At 42.8% G+C, this 25,288-nt stretch overlaps 1 protein-coding gene across 1 annotated transcript; it reads left to right on the top strand.

Annotated features, from left to right (window-relative positions):
- Window positions 1-24,876, top strand: LOC118701551 (RNA-binding E3 ubiquitin-protein ligase MEX3C-like). The gene is made up of 2 exons (XM_036406224.2): window positions 1-706; window positions 21,847-24,876. Exons 1-2 carry the CDS (start codon window positions 121-123, stop codon window positions 23,070-23,072), a joined length of 1,812 nt encoding a protein of 603 aa, XP_036262117.1. The 5' UTR covers window positions 1-120; the 3' UTR covers window positions 23,073-24,876.
- Window positions 24,877-25,288: the final 412 nt, after the last annotated feature.

The raw sequence follows: 25,288 nt of genomic DNA, 5'->3' as shown, positions 1-25,288 counted from the left end.
GGCGGGTTATGGGGCAGAAGGCGTGCTGAGAGCGCGGCCCCTGGGGTCCGGGTCGTGCTCCTCACGGCATGGCGGCTCCGCGCCGCTAGACCTTGCCCGGCCTGCCGTGCCTCCCCCGCCATGCCGAGCAGCAGCGCCGCCGCGGCTTCCTGTGCCGCCGAGCTGCCGCGCCTCTCCCCCCCCCCGCTGCCTCTGCTCCAGCAGCACATCTCCGGCCTCGGCTTCCGCGACCACGGCCTGCCCGCCGGAGGCAGCGGAGTGATGGGGGTGGCTCGGCAGCGGGCGGGCTTGGCGCCGCCGCCGGACTCCCTCGGGAAGCCGAGGCTTGGCGGAGCGGGGGAGGCGGCGGCGAGGGGCGAGGGAGATCTGGAGCTGGAGGAAGAGGACGAAGAGGACCACTTGGCCGCGCTGCTGCTGCTCTCCACGTCTTCCTCGCCCTCCCAGCCGCTCCCGCTTCTGCCGGCGTTGGGATCCGTCCTGCTCTCGCCCGCTCTCGATGAGCAGGAGGTAGCGGCCGGGGCGCACGATCCTGAGGGCATGATGGCGGCAATGCTGTCCCACGCTTACGGCGGTGGCCTGAGTGGCGGCGGTTCGGTGGGCCTCAGCGGCGAGCAGACGGCGTTGCTCTGCGGAAAGAGCGTCAACACCACCGAGTGCGTGCCCGTGCCCAGCTCTGACCATGTGGCTGAGATCGTGGGCCGCCAGGGTGAGTGGAGGACTGGATGGGTTGTGGGGCGGCCTGGGCCTGCTGCCCTTCCCCGGGGTTCGTGGCAGGCCTATCCCCGCACGCCCCTGGGGCATGCTCCTTCGAGGCTAGCTGCAGGAGCCCCTTGCCTCGGTAGTAGCATTATGCCCCCTGGGGACGACCTCTCCCTCCCAGCCTCTAGCTTCCCCATGGGGTATAGGATGCTGGCACCAGGCCAGCCCAGCTTGAGAAGGCGAGAGCAAGGACTGGATTAGCTCAAACCTTCCATTTTTGTTCATCTGAGCTGTAAAATGCAGTAGATAGCCTGGCAACGTACAGGTAAGTGTTGGCATAGGCTTTGCTTTTCAGTGACACTTGGCTCGTGGTCTTTAGTGAGAAGCTGACTTTCACTGTAGGAACTTAGTATTATGTTTTACAAAGATTTTTGAGTGAAGGGCTTTAATTTGCCTTGGAGAGCAAGGTATGGGCTGACACTGTTCCTACAGCTTTTCATGGTGCTCACCGATTGCAAAGACCTGAAGAGTCAACGAGATGGAGAAAGGAGCCATGTTTAGCCCTCCTCTGTGTGAAAGCCCTTGTCTTTCTGTTTGGGTTATGGCTTCCTGTTGATTGCTGTTGCTACACTCGGTGGGTCTCTATTATGTCATTAGGATGAGGTCATCAGTGATGTCACCATCATTCTGTGCCTTTTATATGGTCTTGTAGGAGTGGTGCTTGGAGGAGTTAGATGTTTTGCATCATCTTTCTAGTGGTGAACTTAATTTTAAAAGCCCTTTTTATATATTGGAAGAAGCACTGAGCAGTGTCAAGTGTAGGTGTGGAAACTCGGACAATGAAGTTGCCACTCTCTCTTCCCTTTCTGTGTTATTTTTATTGTTTTGGGGGTGGTGTGTCTCCTTTGCTAATGAGCAGTTATGCTGCCTAGTCTCTCTACACCAGTGTGGAATGTTTTTTTCCCTTGAGTATGGAAGAAATAGTAAGATTGGTCTAAACCAATGTGGTACTAAAGAAAGGCCCACTGAGCACCAATGCTTAGGCGAACTTGTTTTCTCTTTCTACATTTATTTTAGGTTTTTAGCAGTTAAGGGTGGGGTTTTTGCTGTATGTGTCAAAGGAGAATAGAAGGCTGTGCAGCAGAAATTTTCAGGTAGCTTCCTCTGATGCAGACAGGTCTGTTCTGTTCAAGCAGAAAATTTGTTTTCCAAGAAATGGTGTTTCAATGTCTTAAGACTATTCATGTGTTACTGGGGATGGTAGGCAGAGGAGAGGGGGGTGGGTGGAAAACAGAAATGAAAACTGCGATTGCTACAGTTCTCTAAAGAAATAAAAACTACTGGGCTTCAAGGACTGGTTAGGCTGCCGTGTTTATTCTCCACCAGATCAGGGTTGTTCTCTGTAGTATATTTTTCCATACTTTGAGTCACTTAATGACAAGATAATGGGGTTTGCATAAAAATAGGATCATTGTTCCTGAGGGTTCATTTGCTGCTTCTGCTTTTATTTTTTATCTGGTGTCATGCTGTTTGGCTTGTGATAAAATATTTAGCCTTGATGGGGAGGGATTTTATAATACCAAGAATTACGGCTACAAAAGAGGAAGGAGCAGGAGTAGAGGGAGCACTAAAAAATTGTTACCAAATATACTTGCATGAAAACTTTGTGCAAGGAGGCCCTTCAAAATTCTCATTAATGGGAGACTTATGCTTAAAGACTGCCTCATGTAAGTTGTATTAGTTCCACTAAATATTTGTCAAATGTCTTAAGACATACTAGTCCTTGCATCCCCTTTTATGGTACAGAACTCTGCTGGCTCATTGCATGGGTTCGAGGCTCTTGCTTTTTCATCCACTTGCTTTGCATGTGTCTGTGCCCTAGCCCACAAAGTGTTGTCAGTTGTAGTGCAGCTTGATCTGCCTTGAGCAAAGCTGGTCAGAGCTGCATCCTTCACAGATCATTCTGCTCTCTGTAAAAATGAAGATGCATATTCTCTTCCTAGCAGACATCCTAACCAGCTGGTTACATTATCATACTTTCCACTAGACCAGGTTGTGCAAAGCCCCATCCAACCTGGCCTTGAACACTTACAGGGATGGGGCATCCACAGCTGCTCTGGGCAACCTGTTCCAGTACCTCACCACCCTCACAGGAAAGAATTTCTTCCAAATATCTAATCTAAACCTACTCTCAGTTTGGATCCATTCCCCCTTGTTCTGTCACTACATGCTCTTGTAAATAGTCTCTTTCCATCTTTCTTGTAGGTTCCCTTCAGGTACTGGAAGGCCACAATTAGGTCACCCTGAAGCCTTCTCTTTTCCTGGCTCAACAATCCCAATTCTCTTAGCCTTTCCTCATAGGAGAGGTGCTTAATCCCTGTAATCTTGGTGGCCTACTCTGGACTCCAACAGGTCAATGTCCTTCCTGTGCTGGGGACCCCAGAGCTGTATGTAGCACTGCAGGTGGGGTTTCATGAGAGCAGAGGGACAGAATCACCTCTCTTGCCTTGCTGCCCCGGCTGCTTTTGATGCAGACCAGGATACAATTAGATTTCTGGGCTGTAAGTGCACATTGCTGGCTCATGTCCAGCCTCTCATCCTCCAGCACCGCCAAGTCCTTCTTGGCAGGGCTGCTCTTGATCTCTTCATCTCCCAGCCTGGATTGCCCTGACTCAGGTGCAGAACCTTGCACTCAGTCCTGTTGAACCTCACGAGATTCTCATGGGCTCACTTCTCAAGCTTGTCTGGGTCCCTCTGGATGGCATCCCATCCCTCAGGTGTGTTAACAGCACCACTCAGCTTGGTGTCATTTGCAAATTTGCTGAGGGTGCGCTCAATCCCTTTGTCTATGTCATTAATGAAGATATTAAATAACACTGGTCCCTGTACAGACCCCTGAGGGATACCACTTTTCACTGATGTCCATCAGGACTCTGAGCTGTTGACTGCTACCTTCTGGATGCAACTGTCCAACCAATTTCTTATCCATTTAACAGTCCACTCATTGAATCAATCTCTTTCCAATTTAGAGAGAAGGATATTGTGTGGGACTCTGTCAGAGGCCTTACAGAAGTCCAGATAGATGACACCTGTAGCCCTTCCCTTGTGCACTGATGTAGTCACTCCATCATAGAAGGCCACTAAGTTGGTCAGGCAGGACTTGCCCTTGGTAAAGCCATGCTGGCTGTCCTGAATCACCTCCTTGTCTTCCATGTGCCTTAGCATAGCTTCTAGGAGGATCTCTTCCATGATCTTCCCAGGATTATCTTGAATGAATTCAGGTAAGTTTTATGCCAGACTCCTCTGTACTGCAGTACTTTAATTATGTAGGGGTGATGAGATTGAAATGCTACTTCTGATAGATTTCTACAAAGATTAGGTTTATATTCTTTCTGTTTCTGTCTGAGGTATAAAAAGAACTTGAAAGTCTGTAGTCTAAAAACATCAGCTCTGAAATACCAGGAATGCTGAGTTTGAGTTAGGCTTTGCTTGAGGCCTCATTGCTGTGTCTGAGAGCATGTTTTTTGTAAGTCCTAACTGAAAAAGTAATGATAACCAGAATTCCACAGTATTCTTTATCCAAATTTAATTTTTTTGCACAGTGGAAGAGACTCTCTAGACACTTTATCAGACCAAAGGAGCTTCTGAGTCCTAAGCAAGCTGTAAACAAGCAAAGACCTTATGGTGCACGCATTTAACATTTTTTCCATTGTGTGTGAGTTTCAGAAATAAATACAGCACTTAAGGCAGTGGTGTTCCCACAGCCCTGCTCTAGGTTTCTGGATTCCAGATTAGAATCATAGAATGGTTTGGTTGGAAGGGACCTTCAAGATCATCTAGTTCCAACCCTCTCCCCTGCCATGGATGGGGGTGCCTTTCACTAGATCAGGTTGCTCAGAGTCCTATCCAACCTGGCCCTGAACATTTCCAGGGATGGGGCATCCACAACTTCTCTGGACAATTTGTTCCAGTGCTTCACCACTGTTTGAGTAAAGAATTTCTTCCTAACATCTCCTCTAAACCTGCCCTCTTGCAGTTTAAAACCATTGCCCCTTTTCCTGTCACTATCTGCTTGTATAAAGAGCCCCTCTCTCCTTTTAATAAGCCCCTTAGGATACTGGAAGGCTGCAATGAGGTCTCTCCAAAGCCTTCTCCTCTCCATGCTGGACAATCCCATGCCTTTCTTCATAGGAGAGAGGTGCACCAATCCTCTGATCATCTTTGTGGCCACCTCTGGACCCACTCTAACAGGTCCATGTCTTTCTTGTGCTGAGGACCTCAGACCCCTGGATGTGATACTCCAGGTGGGGTCTCAGAAGGGCAGAGTAGAGGGGGAGAATGCTGGGCATGTCTTTTGCTGCAGCCCAGGGTCTCGTGTGGGCATTTTTGCTGGCAGCTGTGCACAGATGTGGGATGCCACAGCTATAGAAGGTGTGGAGTGCTTGAAATGTACTTTGTGGTTGATAGTTGAAACTATGTTAGAGGTTGCTGGGTTACTGTGACAGTAGTTCAATGTGTTGCTGCTGGAAGCATTTACATCACTGGAAAAGGATTAAGACTTTAATGAATAAGTTTAGTGCTCCTTAAAAGTTGTGTATTATTTCTAAAACATGGCAGATTTTTGTGCCTTTGTTTTCTTTTTTTAATGTTATTTTTATTAATCTTAAATGTTCTCAGCCTTTTCTTATTCCCCTTGCCCCTCGAGAAATGAAGTTGACAGACACTTTTTGAGGTAGTGCAATATATTTCTTTGTAGTCTTTGAGGTAGCAAAATCTCAAAAGTGAACAACAAAGGAAAATATTTTTGTATCCTTTTATTCTTTTAAAGGCATGTGACTGGGAGCCAAGAAAACTAGATTCTATTCCTGGCAGTGTATAGGCTTCCCGTGAGAATTTGAACTAGCTGTTGAATCTACCCTTTGCTAACTTGGCCAGTCATCATGCTGAGCAGAAAAGCTACTTCCTTTGCTGTCAGCAGCTAAAAATCCTGCATGCACAAAGTTGCATTGGTTTAAAAAACTAAAATCAAGTTAGAGAAAGTGCTCTTGAGAAGTGGTAGCAAGAAAGCTGTGTTGCTGAGGAGGTGACCTTGTTTGCATGAGAAAAGCTGGAATTAAATAAGCAGGTATCCAGACTTAAAAAGCTTTTGGAGGTCTAATTTTGAAGGTTTTGTTTTAATCTCTAAATCATGTGAAGGACTTGTGAAAGTCTTCTGTGGATCACCTGAAAACTGTTTCCCTTATGTATAGTTGGTGATGCTAAGTCTTCAGTGCCTCCTGCACTTTGCACTTGAAGTAAGACACATTTAAACACTAAAATCTCTTTTGAATAATGCAAAAAGAGGGGTAGTGTCTAAAGACAAACAGAAAACCTGAAAGATGCTGGAAGGGACAAAGTGTCCTGTAGACATGCTGCATCCCTGAGTATAATGACTGTCTTCAGATAGTGATTGCTGGAATATATTTAATACATTCCGGTGTTTTGACTATCCAAGTAATGTGGTTTTTCCAAGTGTTTATATCCTCGATAAAACTGACAATAGTGGATTTTCTCCCTAAAACATCACTAGAGTTGGGAGCTGCTTAACTCTAAAGCAACGCTTCTATGCAGATTTAATGATCCGGGACTCTTTTTTGTTCTTTGTTTTTCAGTGTGGGCTCTTGAGCAAAATATTACTTTGTTTAAAATAATCCTGGAAATTGAAACAAAACCATAATTCTGATAAGTTGGCAGTTGATAACTATCTAACATAGCTGAACAGCCAAATAAAAGCAATAGCTATCACTCAGGTAGTAGAAAAGTGCTAAAGCAACCCTAGAGTTAGATATATTATAATAAAATATAATAATAGTAATATAATCCTAGACCTTATGTTAGGATATCTGTACTGTATTTAGCTATTGAGGGAGTAATTATAGTCCTTTCAAAAATACTGAATATCTGGTTTTCTCTCGATGTGTTGTGATAATAGTATTACTGAATTATTGACAGTACTTATATAGCCTTGACTGGTTATTAATTACCTGTAAAGAGTAGTCAGCATAAGCATAGCTAACTAACCTGAATTGCATGTTTGTTGTTTTTGGGGGTTTTTTTAAACTGGATTCTTAAGATTTCTACTTTCATGGATAAGTTTAATTTGTATGACAGAAGTTGTCATGTATCTCGGTGCCAACTGATTGCCACAGACAACAGACCACAGGTTCAACTAATTTAAGTGAAAAAGGCAATTACACTTCATATTATTTTTTTGCATCTTCTATAAGAAGCCAGTTATTAAATATTATATTAAATGCCTTGTTCTAAAGACTGAAATAAAACTTGAGGTATTTGTCGGAAAGCTATTTTTTGAGGTAGTTGAAGTCTTGTCATTTTTAGAGCCTGGAACTTCAGGATCTGAAACATGTGAGCATACTGTGGCCTGGCATAATCTGAAATTACTGCTGAATTTTCAGTGGCCTATTGCTCTGATACCATGTAACAAATGTGATTTCAGTTGTTATTTGTCATTTCTGCTATGCAAAGATCCAACTCAAGTTGTGGAGTGTGTTAGAAAGGTGCAAGTTTTCCAGCTGGGATTGTAAATCCTTGCTCATAAATGCTGTTCTTGTCTGGCTTCTTGGATGGGAAGGACACCAAACACAGTGCACACTCAGGAGACTTTGTGTAGTCTGCCAGAAATTCTGTAGATTTTAATGTGTGAATGCATCATAAGATTATTTTTTTAATGAAGCTGAAATTAAAAATCTTGGAAGGTAAAATACCAATTTCTAATTGTCTGGTCCTTTTGATTTTCTTGGAAAATTGCTGTGTTATAAAAGAGTATGGTTTTCTTTTTTATATTTATAACATACACATAAAAAAGAAATCCTGATTAATGTGCTTCTGAACTGCACTGGATTAACTTGTCTGGCATGAGAAAATGGATGAATTCTTTTAAGCTGTTTGTAAAGTCGGTAGATGTTGTGTGTTTCCCTGTCTCATCCTGTTACCCTCTCTTCTAGTACACTGTGGTCTGAATTTCTGGAAAAGAAACTTTGTTCTAAACAAGGTGTTGGCTATCTCAAAGATCTTAAATTTTTTTTTCATGCAATGCTTCCATCCCATACAGCCAATTTCTCATTGCAGGCAAAAAATTTAGCAGGGATAAGGTTGCAAACTTCCTGTAGCAAAAAATGTTGCTGAGTCCTAATACACTTTTATTTAATCAAAAGAAAAGGTCAAAGAGCTCTAAATCAAGCATTTGTTTCCAATTTCAGTTACTCCTTAATGTTTTCATTTTATCTTTCATGTATTCTTTTAAAAGCATGAGATTTTGTCAGTGTCTGTTTCCTTTACTGGTGTGAGTCAGTAGTTCTCAGTCTGCATCAGGTTCTCAGTTTCTCTTTTGAACAGACACGTTATCTGATACTTTTTACCTTCTAGATCATTTAACCTTTGACAGTATATTGTGGGATTTCGTCTATAAAAACACAGGTCTAGTAGCATTTTTGAATCAAGGTTTTGGTGTAGGTGAAGATTTGCATAGTCTTTTGCAACCTTCCTTTATTGACATGTCGTTATAGAGCGCGACACAGCACAAAGTACCACAACTCCATCAGAAGGGTGCAAGAGAGTTTTATTATAGTAACATGTTGCTTTTATACTTTTTCAAGATATTTACATTTACTTAACATACACATTCACTGTCCATTGGTTATAAGAAAGAAACAAAATTCTCAGTAGGTGATCAAGGAGCCACTGTCATTCTATGAGCCAGCTAGAGTCCATATCTTTTAACTTTCTCTCCTTCATCATGTCTCCATGGTGACAACCTTGGTGTCTTCCTCAAGAGAGATACGGGGCTTTCCTTATCTTCAGGAAGCCTTTGCTGCCTCACAAGAACAGCACAGAATGTCTTTCCTACATTGACCATTTACTGCATGGCATGAATAGTGTTTCTTTTTAATATTGTCATGCAGGTCAGCTTTCCCAATGCTGTTGCTCACACAAATCTGTTTCATTCACTAGATCAGTGTTCCTAATCAAAACAACTTTTTTCCTGTAGTTATTTGTTGGATGTACTCCCTCTCTTATAACTATTGCTTTTCTGCTATTGTACCTTCCTAATTTGGCTCAACAGCTGCTACCTTAGTCCTGGTGCTACAGCAGTGCAAGTAACTAATTATACAAGTTGCTGCCCTCTGGCTTTTTTGCTCCATGGAACTTGCTTACAAAGTTGCCATCTGTTTTGGGAATTGGAGTATTCTTCTGCCTGTGAGATTGCTGATTTATTTGATAGTGTCCTGGACTGACTACTTCATTCTGTACTAGATTTATACATACATACATATATATATATATATATATATATATATATTTATAAATTGATAAATTAATAGATGCCTAAGAAATCTTTAATAAAGAGTTTCTATGTGGTTCTTGAACCACAGCTTTTTTTTTAGAAGAGGGAAATATTCATGAGAGCTTTTGAGTAGCCTTCTCTTGGAAAGCTTTCTCAACATCATCAGAGACTCTTAAAGCTGCCCACATTTCCCATCTCTTAGCTTGGCACAAATAGGATCAAACAAAGTCCTGCTTCCTTTGATCTGGCACAGCCAAGTGGTCGACCTCAATTCCTTGGCTCTTGGTTAAAGCACTTGAGATCTCCTGAGTCCTCTGTCCTGGTACCTAGGCAAAGCCTGTGTGGCTGCAGCACCTCTGGTGCACTTGAACTTGAAGTGCTGGTCTGGAAAGTATCTCATATAAAAACACTTCTACAGCTCCAGCTGGATAATGACAAGTAGATAAGTCATGTATCATCTTTGCTTTGTATTTTTTTACATGTGCTAATGCTAAGTAAGTGGTTGGTTGCTCCTCAGAAATGGGTGTGATGGAATTATAATGGGAGCAGTCTTGATCCCTATGTATAGCATAGAAACATAGAATATCCTGAGTTGAAAGTGACCCACAAGGGTCATCAAAGTCCAACTCCTGGCCCTGCATGGGACAACCGGAAAAATTGCACCATGCGCCTGAGAGTATTGTCAAAACACTTCATGAATTGTCAGGCTTGGTGCTGTGACCACTTCCCTGGGAAGCCTGTTCCAGTGCCCAGCTACCCTGGGTGAAGAACCTTATCTTAATGTCCAACCTAAACCTCCTCTAACAGAACTTCAGGCCATTCCCTTGGGTCCTGCCACTGGTCACCAGAGTGGAGATTTGTGCCTGCCCCTCCACTTCCCTGGAAGTTGTAGACTGTGATGAGGTCTCCCCTTAGTATCTTCTAGGCTGAACAAGTCAAGTGACCTCAACTGCTCCTTGTATAGCTTCCCCTCCAGATTCTTCACCATCTTTGTTGCCCTCCTTTGGATACTCTCCAATAGCTTTATAGCTTTCTTATATTGAGGTGTCCAAAACTGTGCACAAAACTTGAGGTGAGTCTGTGGTGGGTTGACCTTGGCTGGACACGAGGTGCCCATCAAGCCACTCTATTACTTCTGCTTCCCAGCTGGACAGGGGAGAGAAAATAAGATGGAAAACAACTTGTTGGCTGAGATAAGGCAATTTACCAAGGCAAAAGTGAAAGCTTGTGTGTGCACAAGCAAAGAGGAAGAAAAATTTTTTATTTTCTACTTCCCATCAGCAAGTGATGTCTAGCGGGGCTTCAGCATGTGTAGCAGTTGCTCCAGAAGGCAAACATCATAAGTAAGGAATACCCCTCTTCCTCCTTCTTTTCTTAGCTTGTATATCCCTTATGGAATATCCCTTTGGTTAATTTGGGTCAGCTGGCCTAGTTGTGTCCCCTCCCAGGATCTTGCCCACTCCCAGCCCCTAATGGGGGGAATTTTGAGAGACAGCACTGATGCTGTGCCAGAGCTGCTCAGCAGTAGCCAAAACACTGGTGTGTTATCAACACATTTCTAGCTTCCAATGCAAAGCATAGCACTGTGAGGACTGCTTTGGGGAAATGAACTCTGGCTCAGCCAGACCAAATACAGAGCCATGTTGATATGTTCCACAGGCAGGCACAGAGGTTTGGTAACTGCAAGTCCTGATTTGGGACAGATTTGGGAGGGAACTTCCTGAAGAGGTCTCCTCTAGAAAGCAAATTCAAGCAGCCCCTCCCTCAACCAGTTTGGGAGGTAAGCCTCCTTCAAGAAAAGTGGAAAAAACTGTTTATTTAACAAGCTAAGTACTCACAAACATGAAAAAATGAATAATATTAAACAATGGAACCTCTCGTTGTTCTGACGAGATGGCAAATTCGGAGAGAGTCCTTCTCGTGGGGTGTAGCTCAGCTCGCTCAGTCTCTTATCAGTCCCTCCTGCACTGGAAAATGCCGCATCCTGGGCCCCAGTGAGCCATAGGTGTGAGCTCACGGTGCTTTTCTGGGTTTTTGGTCCAGAGCAGGGCTGATCGGTTCCAAGAAAAAGAAAAGCCACAGTCTGGGGAACTTCTCTGCCTTAGCTAGCTAAAAAACTAACAGCAAAGGAGAGCTCTCTTCTGCTGTCCATGCTGCAGGCAACAGTCAGTGAGAGAATGCGGGGGAGCAAGTGCAGTTTCTGCAGACAAACTGCGCGCACTTCTTCTCCCCCCTTCGCTCTCGGATCTAGTTTTAAAGGCGCAGAACTCAATATCCAGCATAAACAAAACAGATGATTGGGGATACAAGCATCATAAAGTCACCCTAGGACATTGCAGTGTATCTAAAAGCTTGTGATTGCAGGGGTGAGTTGTTGATGGGTCAGGAGGCAAGGAAAAATATCTTTAGTATAAAATGCTCTGATTTTTTTTATTATGTAGTGAAAGGTTCAAGAGTTAAGGACCAGGAAAGATCACTCACAGATAGCTATCACTGGCAAAACAGACTCAACTTGTGGATATTAATTGAATTTATTGCTAACAATATCAGAGCAGGATAATGAGAAGTAAAATAAGACCTTAAAAACACCTTCCCCCCACCCCTCCCTCCTTCCTGGGTTCCTACCTCCTCCCCCACCATTTCAGGGAGACATGGAATGGGGGTTATGGTCAGTTCATCATGTCACCAAAAATGTCAGGTGTGGTGGTTTTGGTTGAACCAGGCAGAAACACCAATTAAGTGTAGTGGTTTTGGTTAGCCAATCCGAGTTTCCCGGCCAATGCACCAATTAATGTACCGGGTCTAGTGCAGGCCAAATGCCAGTGCACCCACTAGAATTATTTTATCATTTTCTGCTGCGAGATAAGGATTAGGAGAGCAAAGCAGGCTCAAAACTTTAAAGGGTATAAAGAAAACTTTATTAACAGAACTAAAAATAAATAGTAAGAAATCAGAATATACCTTCAGGTCACTTCTCCTCCCCCCAGCTCTTTCTTTTCCTACTGACACTGTATAAAGAGACAAATTTGGTTTTTTCAGTCAGTTTACCACTTTTAAAATAATCTTTCTTCAGTTCACTTAGGGAACGGCATCTCCTGCCATGCCATGGAGACTTTTCCACAAGAAACAGTTCTCTCATGGTTTTAATTGTCATGAATAGCAGCCGCCCAGAAATCTGCAATTGTGAAGTCCCTCCCATGGTTTGGTAGTCTTCCCACAACTACCACCATGGGTCATCTCAGCTTATTGGGGTGCAATTTTAAGGATGAGCTGTTCTAGTATAGAAACAAAAGTTTTTTTGTTTTATCTCTGGGAACAGAGATTTTCTTCTCCCATCCCTGGGGCCAGGTTTCTCATCTCTCTCTGTTCAAGCTTCTCATTAGATCACAGCTACATCAACATCTGCTTGCTTCAACACTGGTGCTTCTGCTCACGACTATGGCTAGAACGCTACATCCCCTCAATGTATTCCATGAATTAGGAGGGGAAAAAAAAGAGTCTGATGTATCAATTATATTGTCACCATAGCCTTACAAGAGAATTTCAGCCCAAAACTAAGGCATCTCCTCATTCTCCTCCCATCTGGTATTTGACTCCTTCGCTGACCCCATGTTGTTTTCTTTGTGTGTCTTCATCCTTTCCTTTTTCTCTCACTCGTGAGAGGATTGATGTCTGCAAATTTCATCTGTGCACTAAGAGTTAATATCTCGCTCAGGCCTGCGAATGGTCATGTGATCTCTGCGGGTGGCGGCTGCTCTTGTTTCCTGGCTGTTTTCCAACCCCTGTCACATTTAATTCCAGCCGCGGGGCTGCTTTCTGCGTGGCCAGCTCAGCCCGCAGTGCGGCTAAGATTCTGCCGCCGCTGAGTTCCAACCACAGCCGGTAGGCCAGGCCGCCTCTGCTCGGCTTCGGGTGGAGCTGAGCTGGGCCCCGCTTTGGCTGTGAGCTGCCGAGCCATCCTGCTGGTACCGCAGAAAATCATGCGGCTGAGAACAGAGGTGGCCCTGCAGCCCTGCACAGAAAATGCCCCTGAAGCTTATCAGGGTTAGTTTAGCAAAACTTATAAGTTTCAGTAATCTAATAATCACACTCTAACAATAAAAGAAAGTTAGCTATATGCTGGCCAGAGTGGAAAACTACACTGCTTAACTTCTTATGATTAATTAAAACAGTTTAAAAGTTAATTAAAGCCATTAATTAGAAAAAAATCATTAGGAAAGTTATATAATTTCCAACAATCACATGTTGTTCCTGCTGCTGCTCAGGGAGAAGAGTCCTTCCCCTATTCCAGCATGGGATCCTTTCCATGGGAAACAGTCCTTCATGCTTGTAATATATAATGTAAAATAATTCATGCTTAAGGGGAAATGCATAAAATAAAAATTGTAAAATGAATTTAACATCTAACGAGCCTCTGACCACGAACAACCTGGAGACAGATTACCACATTGGAATTATGAAACTCCTGGTGGCAGCAGGAGAAGAATGCCTCATTAACTAATAAAAGAACATGGCTGGCACGGAGATGGGCTTCCTCTGGAAGCATCAGGAAACACCGAAGGAGATCAGCACTTGATAGATATCATCAATCAAGATAACAGAAGTCGTCTAGAAACATACATCTGAATACATGACCTCCCCTGACATGATCAGCGCCTGCCACTACTCAGGAAACAGCAATTGTCCAACCCTGCACAGTGAAAGAAACTTCATATATATGCGGGGTTACAAAAGAAATCAGGGCACCTCTGCCTCAGGCATAAAAAACTGTATAAAACAGCCCTGCTGGAGACGGCATTTGGCATTCATGAACAGAGGGAGATCTGGTGCTATAGAGGTCGGATCTAGGTTCACCCAGTGCCAATCCCGGGCTCAACGCTGTCTCTTTGACTGTGGTTTTTGAGGATTGTATTTTGGTCGTGAAAATAAAATCTTTCACATTTATTAATTTGGCTTTCTTGTTGATCATTTATAACAATGATGATGGGCTTCATAATGTAAGTCCATCCCACAAGCAACAATTCTCAATGAACTGTTCCAATGTGGCCCCCTTTTCATGGGGTGCAGTCCTTCAGGCACAACCTACTCCAATGTTGGTCCCCTACAGGGTCACAAGTCCTACCAGGAAACCTGCTCTAGTGTGGGCTCCTCTCTCCACAGGTCCCTGCCAGAATCCTGTTCTAGTGCAGGCTTCCTACAGGGTCACAGCCTTTTTTTGAGCATCTACCTGCTCCCATGTGGGTCCATCTTGGAGCTGGCTGGCATTGGTTCTGTCTGGCAGAGGGGAAGTTTCTGGCAACTTTTTACAGAAGCCACCCCTGCAGCCCCCTGGCTACCAAAACCTGGCCACACAAACTCAGTATAATGTAGATCAGCATCTTTTGCAAGTATAGAGAAATGACCATCTTCCTTAAATCAACTAATTATATTCAACAGCCAGTTAAAAAAAATTAAATTGTCAAGAGTTAAAATTTTCTACTCCATTAATTAAAACAAGGTGTGAGATGAAATTATTTGATCTTAGTTGAAAGGTGATAGTAACTAGTCAGTCTATCAACTGACTAGACAACAGGTAGTATTTAAAATGGCTTTAATAACCCAGCAAAATGCCACAAATGTTCTGGTTTTAATTTTCTTGTGTAGCCAGCCTGCTTAAGGAAGTTTAGCCATTAAACAATTTAGAATAGGTTTTCATTTTTTCTCCCAATGCAGCTTCATCTCTGCTTAATAAATGGGGCATTTATCTTTTTTGTTCTGTATAATCACAAACTGTAGAAATACTTTTAGTTATTTCACAACTGAGAGGAAGAGTTCTGTTTAAACAAAAGAATGCAGCTTGGGAATGAACAGCTCTTCTGAAATATGTCAAGCAGTCATTTTTAATGAAGTAGATTATTTTTTCCTTCTTTGTTAATCAGGTGTGCAGTGTTATGCTTTGCAGACTAGCAGCTGTTGGCCTTGTGGTACTACCATCCAATGTTTCAGTCAGGTAACAAAGGATTTGCACATAGTCACAGGGGTTCTTGCTTTCTGATTAAAAATTTGTGGCAACCTAGCAATGAAATAAGGGCTGTGCCAGCTTAACAGACTCTCCCTTTAAAGCTGTGTCCATATACAGCTGTTGCAGGCTGTCATGGTTTGACGCTGGCACAATGCCAGTGCCCCCATGAAAATACATTCTCCCTGGTGTCTGCTGTGAGATGTGACCAGGAATAAGCAAAGTAGGCTCCCACTTAGAAATAAAGAAGAGAAAACTTTATTAACCTACAGCTATATGTAAAAAGAAACACACAGAAAGAATGAAAACCTTCCAAAAACATTTCCTCCTCCCCCCACCAAATTTCCAATACATCCATCCCTCAGATCACCAACTCTTGGTCCATCACCACCCTTTAGATAATCAATTCTCAGTTTATCAAGTAGAGAGGAGTCCCTCTTGTGCCATAGGCTTCCCCTGGAAACACAGTTGAAACCTCTTGTGTTTCCATGTCACACGTGGCACCGCCTGGAGATCATTTGCCATCGTGACATCTTCCTTCCATGCCCAGTGCTCTCACCACTGCGCATGGACCAGAGCTGCTTCTAGGGTTTTCCTTTTAAGGGTGCTTTGTCCAGTTCCAAAAAGAGCACAGTCTCTCACTTTCAGGACACCAGTCCCCCCCAGATTTCACCCCCTGGGGCCGAGGGGTCTCAGGAACAGAGATCCTCTCCTCCACTGAAGATCGAGAGCACCAACCACCACCCTCCTCATCCGTTGTCTCTGTTCATGCACTCCCATAACATCACTGCGCTCTCTTGGCTCCAAGCCATTGCCTCCCCCTAGATGCAGTCTCTGTGTCACAGGAAAAAAATGGTTCTGTCCATGGCTATACAAGAAAAGTCCAGCCAAAGGCCACTCCATCATCTCCTGCCACCTAGGATTCTTCTCAACTTCTCTCGGACATCTTTCACTTGCACAATCCTGCATCATACTTGCTCATTTCCTGCTATTCATCCCTATCTCTCTTCTCATTCAGGAGAAGGATCAGCATTTGTAAGGTTTCCATCATGCAAGAAAAGGGTTAAAAATCTCAGGCTCTGCCTGTCCAGAACTCCCACAGCTGCCTTGCCGAGCACCTTCTCGCCGCACCCTCCCCCCCCCTTCTCCTTCTCAGCCGGCCTGCTATCAAATTTCAAGGTGGCACAGGCACAGACACCAGCTCTCCCTCTCTCTCCTGGGCGGGGGGGGGGGGGGGGGGGGGGGGGCGGGGGGCTGCCCGATGACTCTCCAATGTTCCTCCACCCTTCCATCCTGCAAGGGCCTCTTCACCTCCCCTCTCTGTCCAAGCCGGCTGCATGGCTTCCCCTCTCCCGCCCAGCCACAGCAGCTGGGCAGGGGAGAGGTCTGACCTGTGCCGGAACCCAAGAGGAAATTTTCCTGGGAGTGCTCTGCTTTTAACCTCCCGTCTTCTCAGAGGCGTATCCATGTCCCCAGTGGCCACACCAGGTGCCAATATTCAAATCTGAGCACCTATTGGTTTGACCACAGCATCCCAAAAAAACTCACTTCTTCTCAAACCACGACACAGGCTCATAGAAAACAAATCCCTGCATGTTCCTGTCAACACACTTGGCAATGCTATGCCATCCCCTGCTGGTCTGGAGGGACTTCCCAGACCTTGGCCTTGCTTTCTAGGCAAGAAATTAGCTATGGCTCTGCTAGCAGCTCATGGTTTGGGGTTGATGTCAGTAATTATTTTGTTGCTGCTTTTTTACTGGGTGTCAGCTTATTATGGTGGTCAGAGCACTAAAGACTGTATTCAGAATAGAGGCTGTAATACAATATTGTCTTTTATCAGATAACTGCAAAGCTACTGAAAAATATATTCCTGCAAACTATGGCTTTCTCTTTAGTGCTGATGGGCTGTGAGATCTGTGGTTGCTCTGGGGACAAGTTGAAGGATGCCAGACTTGGTCAGGGCTTCTCATCAGCCCTCCCTCCTGTTTAAGAGATGAGTTGATGCTAATACAGCTTCACCCTGCTTGCTGCTTTTCCAGCCTAGGCTGTACTGGTAGCTTCACACACTAATTGTGTTTGAAGAGCTGCAGGAAGTTCTCAGTTTTGATCCCCTTAGCTAGTTACTTGTCAGGAGCAGGGAAGGAAAACAAACTGATTTCATTTGATTGTGGTTCACAGGGGCTGCTCACTGATTTTTTACCCACCATGACTTCCAGGCTTCTATTTGGATAAATTTCTTTCAGCTTTTTTTTCCTAGATCCCTCTGTAATTGGGGAGGCAAAATTAAATAGACATGATGGTAAGAAGGTTTAAGTTCCTGTGTGTTCCTGAACCCCAGTTTTGCAGCACTTGGCAAGAGGAATGTGGTATAAGGTGTGTGTCCCTGCTGTGACAGGTTGCATTTTGCTACTGTTGATAATTGGAAGGATTAAGGACTTCTGTCCTGTGGTGAGAGAGGGGATACCACACAACAAAGGGAACCTCATCTATAAATTGATCCTTGTCCCATTCCCACTGTGTGACATGGAGGTGAATTCAGCAGAAGAAAGAAACTGGGGAAAGGTTACATGTCTCCATGGCTGTGCAGAACAGGAGTCTGGAATGCTTTTTTGGGGTGGTTCTTGGCTCATGGCAGCAGCTCAGCTGGTGTGATGTGAAGCAGGTGTGCACAGGCTTCCCACTGTGGTTACTTGGCTCTGCTGGCTTCATTGGGGAGTTTCCTTCATGGATTGAATGGCCTGAGATTGGGTTTGATGTCTCTCATCCTGTTAGTGATGATGAAAGGTGAAAAGGGGAGTGAGGGCTGAGCTGGTTGTTGCTGTGTGATGGATGAGGACTGCAGGTGCTATGGCTGCTAAACTTAACTCATTTCAAGGGAAAAAAATTATTCTGTCTTCTTATAATCTCTTTTTAATTAGGAAGTATTTGATCATTTCAAATTGGCAGTGTATGAGGTAAACTATTCCTTTAGAACTACCCTTAAGTTTCTTTAGGAGTATAATGTTCATTGTGTGGTTAAAATGTACAGTCAAATAATCCTCTTAAGGGGAAAAAAAATGGGGAGAAGGCTTGAGAAGAATGATACAAATCAGCCAGCACAGGGTGAACACTGCCTACAGAACTTGGCTCAGGCTTGGCTCCTCGTCAGGTGCCTGGGCATGCAAGCACTAAATTTTTGCCTAAATAAAAACAAACTAAAAGATTCTTGTTTTAACTGTGTCTGTATGTACTTATGGCTGAATGTGCTGCTTAGGAATGCTTATGCTGTTGAACCAAGGATGGTAACTGGTATTGAATAGACTTTTGTTATCACACCAAACTAAAATCACTTGGAAAGGTTTGATTAGATGAAATTTCTGGTCTAGAAGTCCCCTTTTCAGGCTTTTTTTTCTATGTACTTCAAAATCTTGGATACAAAAATCTTATTGCAAAAGTGTGGGTGACATATTTTTTCTTCCCCTTTGTCTTTCCCAGTCTCCTGAGCTTAGATACAGAAACTTCTTGATTTATCCTTTGGCCCTGTGATTTCATAGCTGGCAGAACTTGTCATTGTGGCTGCAGAATTGTTGTAGAGGGGATGGGATCAACTGTGCTTTGCAGCATTGCCTCAGTAGTGACTAATGGAAGAGAGTGGGAAACCAGAGCAGCTGAGTAAAAGCAAATAGAAAGGTCATTTGGCTAGAGTGGTATTATGGGCTACTGACCTTGTATTTTGACATGAGTGTCTTTTGTGGGGATTTCCAGCACTCCTTGTAGGCAAAATCCGGTGAGTATTGACTGACTCATTCAGAAATATTGGGTTTTGTATGTGGTGACTTTCTTCAGTTCTTCCTAACTTTTCAGATACAGATTGAGAGTTGGTCTTGATGGTCTGGGGAGTCAGCTTTCCACTGAAGCAAACTTTCTGATGTTTAAAAGTCTTATTCTGTTGCTACAAAGTTTTGAGGCAGTGTTTGGCCTCTGCTTTCTAGGTATGTGACTCATACCTTAAAAGCAAAGCTATACCCATCTTGGTCTGTGTTCTGCAGCCTGAGGAAGAAAGGCAAGAAGGCTTTTCTTTATACTAGAGTGGTTTGGAAATGTGACACTGGCAAAGCCATCTCTGGGAATTTGCAGGGAATGGAGTTGAAGGTGCATAATTCTAACTTAATTTGAATTTCTAAAATATCAGGAAAATCTTGTTTAAAATGTAAGCTGTAAGACTTGGTAAGGCTGTTTGGAATCTGGAATTAAGTGGGCTCTGAACTGTGATATATAATATAGAATTATATTGCTATATAGATGTCTATGTCTAAATGCCTCTAGTATTCTTTAAATGTTGCCTCTGTAATTTTTCGGGAAATAAGGATATATACTTGGGTGGAATGGAGTAAATGAAAGTAATCTGTATATATTGGAGAATAATTGATACACAGCAGGAGACTGACTTTGTGTTTAGGTGTTTCAGTAAAAAGAGTGTGAAAACGTCAGTGACACCATTTTACAGATCCTTAGGGTTTAATGTTTGAGCCCACTATATTTTCTGAGTAACTGGGAAGGAATCGTTATAGATGAGTAAATGGTTGGCTCTCATAATTAAGGGGTAAACATTATATGTATGTTAAAAGAAGTTTTATAAATGTATAGTTATGTTACTGCAATGTGCTCCCCCCAGTATGTGTTATAATGGGATGGTCTTGGTAATCTGGGCATTTGGGAAGGTTGGCTTGTTACTATGGCAGCACCTGACCTCCAATCAGAATGTAAGAAAGTGACTTCTACCACTGGACAGCAAGGAAGGAGTTGACTGACAAAGGCTCTAGGAGGCGCTAGAGATGTAAAAAGGCAAAGCATCCATCTTTAAGATGAGCCAGCCATGTGGTAGGCAGCCATGAGGGAGGTTCCCAGGCCTGTTCTTCCTTATTTAGTCCTTTTGTTGTATTATTGTTAATGTTGAATAAACATTTGCAATTTTTAAAGTGAGCAGTTGTTTCTCAGAATGGGAATGGAGTGAGCAAGCAGATTTACTACAGGGAAAAATGCAAACAAAGAGATGGAAGGAGTAAAGGTAAGTTGCCAGTGAGGTGCTGCTCTCTAGTACATGTAGGGAAATGGCATGGCTTCAAAGGATGTGTGCTTTGCCACCTCTGTAAGGCATCTCATATCCATTTTCCCTTTTTTTTTATCTAGTAGAGCACTAATGCCTTCTCAGTGGGCTGTAGTGGGAGGTTGAGGCTTATGGGTTTGCTCTCTCCTGCTGACACTTGCTGATCAACATGTTTGGCTCTCTGGTCTGTATCCCCTCCTTTGCACAGGTATGTCTGTGCCTCACACCCTCTCTTCTGGGAGCCCTCCTGTGCTCCTCCATGTGCTTTCTGGGGGAGGTAGGGCCTCTCAGAGCCCTCACTAGCTATTGAAGATTAATGAACTTTCTTTCCAGCTGTGTCACGAAAACAAAGGACTGTTGTGTTCAGCCTTTGTCCTTGCTACGTGCAGGGGCCCTTCAAGAAGCAGCTCTTCCTCCCCTCTATTCCAACCAGCATCTGCATGTTTGCTGCTTTCTTTTTATTAGTAGATAGTACTGAATAAAGTGCACCTTTGTGTGGTTTTCTAACTGTACAATTTATTGCTTGTGATACCTTGGGTGCAAAGGACTAACAAAACACTATTTACACTATTTTGAGTATCCAAATGGTTATGAGATGCTTAAAGTAAATAAGGAAAAGGTGAATAAATTGCTGCAAGTGGAATGATGCTTAAAACACTTGATCTGAAAATGTTAGTTATAGTTTTTTCAAGATGAGGTTCACTATAAAATAACATTTACTGTTACATGCTTTTGAATTTGTTTACAATAGGATAAATTCAATTAAGACTGAATCCAGTAGACTGTCTTGCATGTCATGGACCTGCTTGTGTCTCTTTATTGTGCAATGCCTGCTTTTCTGGTCCTGTCATGGGTAAAAGGGGCTTCTGTATGTATTTCAAAATGCCTTGAGTATCTCAGGAAAGAGCCTGTTGTCACTGTGTCATGGCAAACTTTATAATTCAGTCCCCAAAAATCAAAGACAAATATTTCATTAACTTTCTGCTTTTATTTCAGACTGTATTTACTCAGTTAATGAATGAGAGAAATTCCATGTAGGCATATACTATTAACAGAGTAAGCCTTATTTGCATGCAACAAACTGCTTGAACTCCTACTTGACAGTTCAAGCAGTGGCTCCTTCATCTCCCAGGGAAGAATAAAGTTTTAAATAACACTTACTGATAAAAGGAAGCAAATGAAGAGTTCTCAGTTAATTGATTTTATCTATACCCTATACAGGTTGCAATACAGACACTTCTCTCACTTGTAAATGCTTAATTTGCTTTTAGGTCATGCTTGTTGGTGGAAGACTAATATATCAGCAAATTTGTGTGTGAACCTTTACTCCTTTTGCAGGATCTTAGAAATAACTGAAGTGTACCCAATCAATGGAAAAAATTTAAACCTACTAGTATGTATGGGATAATCACAAAGGTGGCTGATGGAGGAAAAAGCCATTCATGTTTATTCACCATCTAATAGCAATTGAGGAGTTGCTGGGCTAAACCAGCCCAAGAAACATTGCTAAAATAGTTTGTGGCTATAAGTATCAGAGGGCTGTTTGGAAATAATAGGTATAAGTTGATACTGATTTTGCTGATGTGGCTTGCAGAGATGCAAACAGCTGCTTCTGGTTTCACCCTATGGTTTCTTGAAACTCAAAGAGCTTAGATGGCTTTCTTGTGGCTTTCTAAACTTGGATGTCTTGCCAAACTTGTATATGTTTCCTTTAAACAGGTTGCAAAATAAAAGCACTAAGGGCCAAGACAAATACTTACATTAAGACCCCTGTTCGGGGAGAAGAACCAGTCTTTGTTGTCACTGGGCGAAAGGAGGACGTAGCCATGGCTAAAATGGAAATTCTCTCAGCTGCTGAACACTTCTCCATGATCAGAGCATCACGCAACAAGAGTGGTCCTGCTCTGGGAGGCCTGCCATGTACCCCTAATCTGCCAGGTCAGATGACAGTCCAAGTCAGGGTGCCTTACCGTGTAGTTGGGCTGGTGGTTGGACCAAAAGGAGCTACAATCAAAAGAATTCAGCAGCAGACCCATACCTACATAGTCACCCCCAGCAGGGACAAGGAGCCAGTCTTTGAAGTCACAGGAATGCCTGAAAATGTCAACTGTGCACGTGAGGAGATAGAGATGCATATAGCCATGCGTACTGGGAACCACATCAAGCTGAATAAAGAGAATGATTTCCACTACAATGGTACAGATGTGAGTTTTGAAGGAGGCACTCTCAGGTCTGCATGGCTTGCTTCTAATCCTGTCCCTCTTAGTTGCACCAGAATGATTTCTAATTATAGGAATGACAGCTCCAGCTCCTTGGGAAGTAGTTCCACAGATTCCTGTTTTGGAAGCAATAGATTGGCTGATTTCAGCCCAACAAGTCCATTCAGCAAAAGCAACTTTTGGTTTGGAGAAACATTGCCTTCAGTGGGCATGGAAGACCTCGCGGTTGACTCTCCTGTGTATGACTCCTTATCAATGCCTTCCCAAACCATTTGGACTCTTTTTGAACCTGTAAACCCTCTCCCTGGCTTTGGTAGTGACCCTGCTATTAATACTAAGCCTCAATACCGAGTGAGACAGCCATCTACTCCTTGCCTGTCACCCACATTTCCAGAAAGCCTGGATCACCCGCTGGCTGGGAGAGCGAATAATGACCCACCTAGCACTGGCCACCAAGTAGGCCTTCCTATCTACATCCCTGCATTCTCCAATGGCACCAACAGCTATTCATCTTCCAATGGTGGCTCCACGTCCAGCTCACCCCCTGAGTCAAGACACAAGCTCGACTGCGTGATGTGCTTCGAGAACCAAGTTGTTGCGGCTCTGGTCCCCTGTGGTCACAATCTCTTCTGCCTGGAGTGTGCCAACAAAATCTGTGAAAAGGAAGTCCCATTGTGTCCTGTTTGCCAGATAGCTGTTACTCAGGCAATTCAAATTCACTCTTAAATAGAGATATTATAGGGATATTATTATATGTGGACTTTTAAAGACTTGAAGGCATAGATGTAATGGTACCCTCTAGTAAACTTTCTAATGAATTCTGACTGTTTGACTTCCTTGGGATTAGACTGAAGTTATTAATAAATTTTTACTTTCTCAAAAGGCTGCTATGGTAACACTAAACTTAAGGGGTCTCTGTCTGGTACAGTGTAAGCAGATGGCATGTTTAGCAGAGATACATCTGGTATAATGTTATGGCACAGTGAGGGCAAGTTTTCATAAATTACACAACTGAAAAAAACCCTAAAATTTTCCAGGCTTTTCTAAAGGATCTCTGTTAATTGTTTGGCTTCTGTGAGTTGGCAGCAATGAACCTTGTTGCCTAAATGCAAAAGTACTTGTCTGCTATGGAGGATGTGTAGTCTTATCTATATATCAAACAACACTTCCAATGCTATCTTCTACCAGCTTTGAGGAAATATTTTTTTTATGCGACAACTTATGCCTAATTCTTCAGCATTGCAAATATCTTTTAAAGTATAGTTTGATTTATTGAAACGGATTGTGTTATTTGGCAGGTTCAGATAATAAATGACAGGTGGGAAGAGAGAAACTGCCAGATGCACCTTCATTTTGTCCTTGATAAGGACAGTATGTCCAGAGGATCAGGAATGTCTCAATTTGTGAATTCCTACCCACTGCTTTTGTTAGTGTAATGTGGAAAAAGTCTGTCTGGCTTCATCTAGTTACAGTAAGGGCTTTGGGATGCACATACTTTGACTAAGAGTGATGATGCTGACATTCTGTTCATTAGTCTGATCAAGCTGTTCTTGACCTTTTTTAGAGAGTATATAGTTCAAAATGTGAAGCATTTTTATGTTAAATTCATGTCTTACACATAAATATATATATTTAGTAAGAAAAAGGAAAAAGGGGGAGTTGTGTAATGTCCTTGTATTATTCATGACAGCAGCTGTGACAGTGGCCCTGTAATCAGTTTACTTCATTTCAAAACTGTCTTTCCAAAAAAAAAAAGTCTCTTGAATGAGCTTCTTACATTTCAACCTGTGGATGTTTCTAGCTTTTTCATCCTCAGTACATTACCAAATCTGTGCTGAGATATATTAAAACAGCAAAAACAAAAAAAAGACACAAAAGTAGAGTTCTGATGTATTTTTTCCTCTTTTTTAAAGCATTATTTTCCCAAGACAATCTTTTTCTCAGTGTAACAACAAAAAAGAAATTATGTATTAAACTAGTAAATATGCAGAAAATTTTATTTTTATTTCCACTTGAAGAGTTACATTTCGTATAAAAGTTTACAACTAGGAGTTGCCTTGAAGGCATATTACGTACTGCATAACTTTAATGCTATAATTGCTTGTAGGATAGTTATATGTCAGTATTAAAATCTGATCTCTAGCTACAGTCTTGTAGATGCAAACAAATGTTCACTGAGCGTGTATTTTGTTTTATTGCATTGTACACTGCAACTAATAAGCCAAGGAATCAATAGACATAAGGTACGTGTACCACTTCTATAAACAACAAACTAAGAATAAACTGATAAACTATTGATCTAGCTTAGTATTTGCTAATTTTACTACACTCTTTGTTATGTATATGTAGGGAGGTCATAGGGATTATAAATTAAATTTTGGTAAAGTTTAAAAACTATATATTTTATGATAAAGGGCCTTTAAATTATGATGGCCGAAGCACTGATATTATATATTTGTTGTAAAGAGAATTATAAGAGTTTTATTTTTCTGATATTAAAAGTTACTTAATAAAGATTTATTTCCATTAACTTGAATGTTTTGCTCTCTTCATAGTTGTTACTTAGAGCAGCTTAGGCAGGCTGGGGCTGGCTGATGTCCCCCACGCAAGCAGGGGCATTCCTGGTGCTTAGTATTTCATGTGCAGGGCTCAGGCTGGTGGGATCCCATTCCAGTGCTGCAGAGCTCCGCTCCTGAAAGAAGTTGAACTGGTATAAACAAAAATTGAGGGGTTTTGTGGGGTTTTTTTTTGGTGGGTTTTTTCTCCCAAAATACCCTTGGCCCAATTTTTCCCAAAGTTGCATGGAAGAGTTTCCAGGAGCTGCTGGGTTAAAGTTTAAAATAAATCCATGCAAAATGAGCTGAAGTAGCTGAGGGGAGGGTGCTGATTGTTGCTAAGAAAACAAATGGGTTTTGGGCAAATGAGCTGCACCAGGAACTGTA

The sequence above is a fragment of the Molothrus ater genome, chromosome W (genome assembly GCF_012460135.2).
Source record: "Molothrus ater isolate BHLD 08-10-18 breed brown headed cowbird chromosome W, BPBGC_Mater_1.1, whole genome shotgun sequence".
NCBI classification, from domain to species: Eukaryota; Metazoa; Chordata; class Aves; order Passeriformes; family Icteridae; genus Molothrus; species Molothrus ater.
Note: the sequence above shows the minus strand (reverse complement) of the source record. Positions and strands in the feature narration are given on the sequence as shown.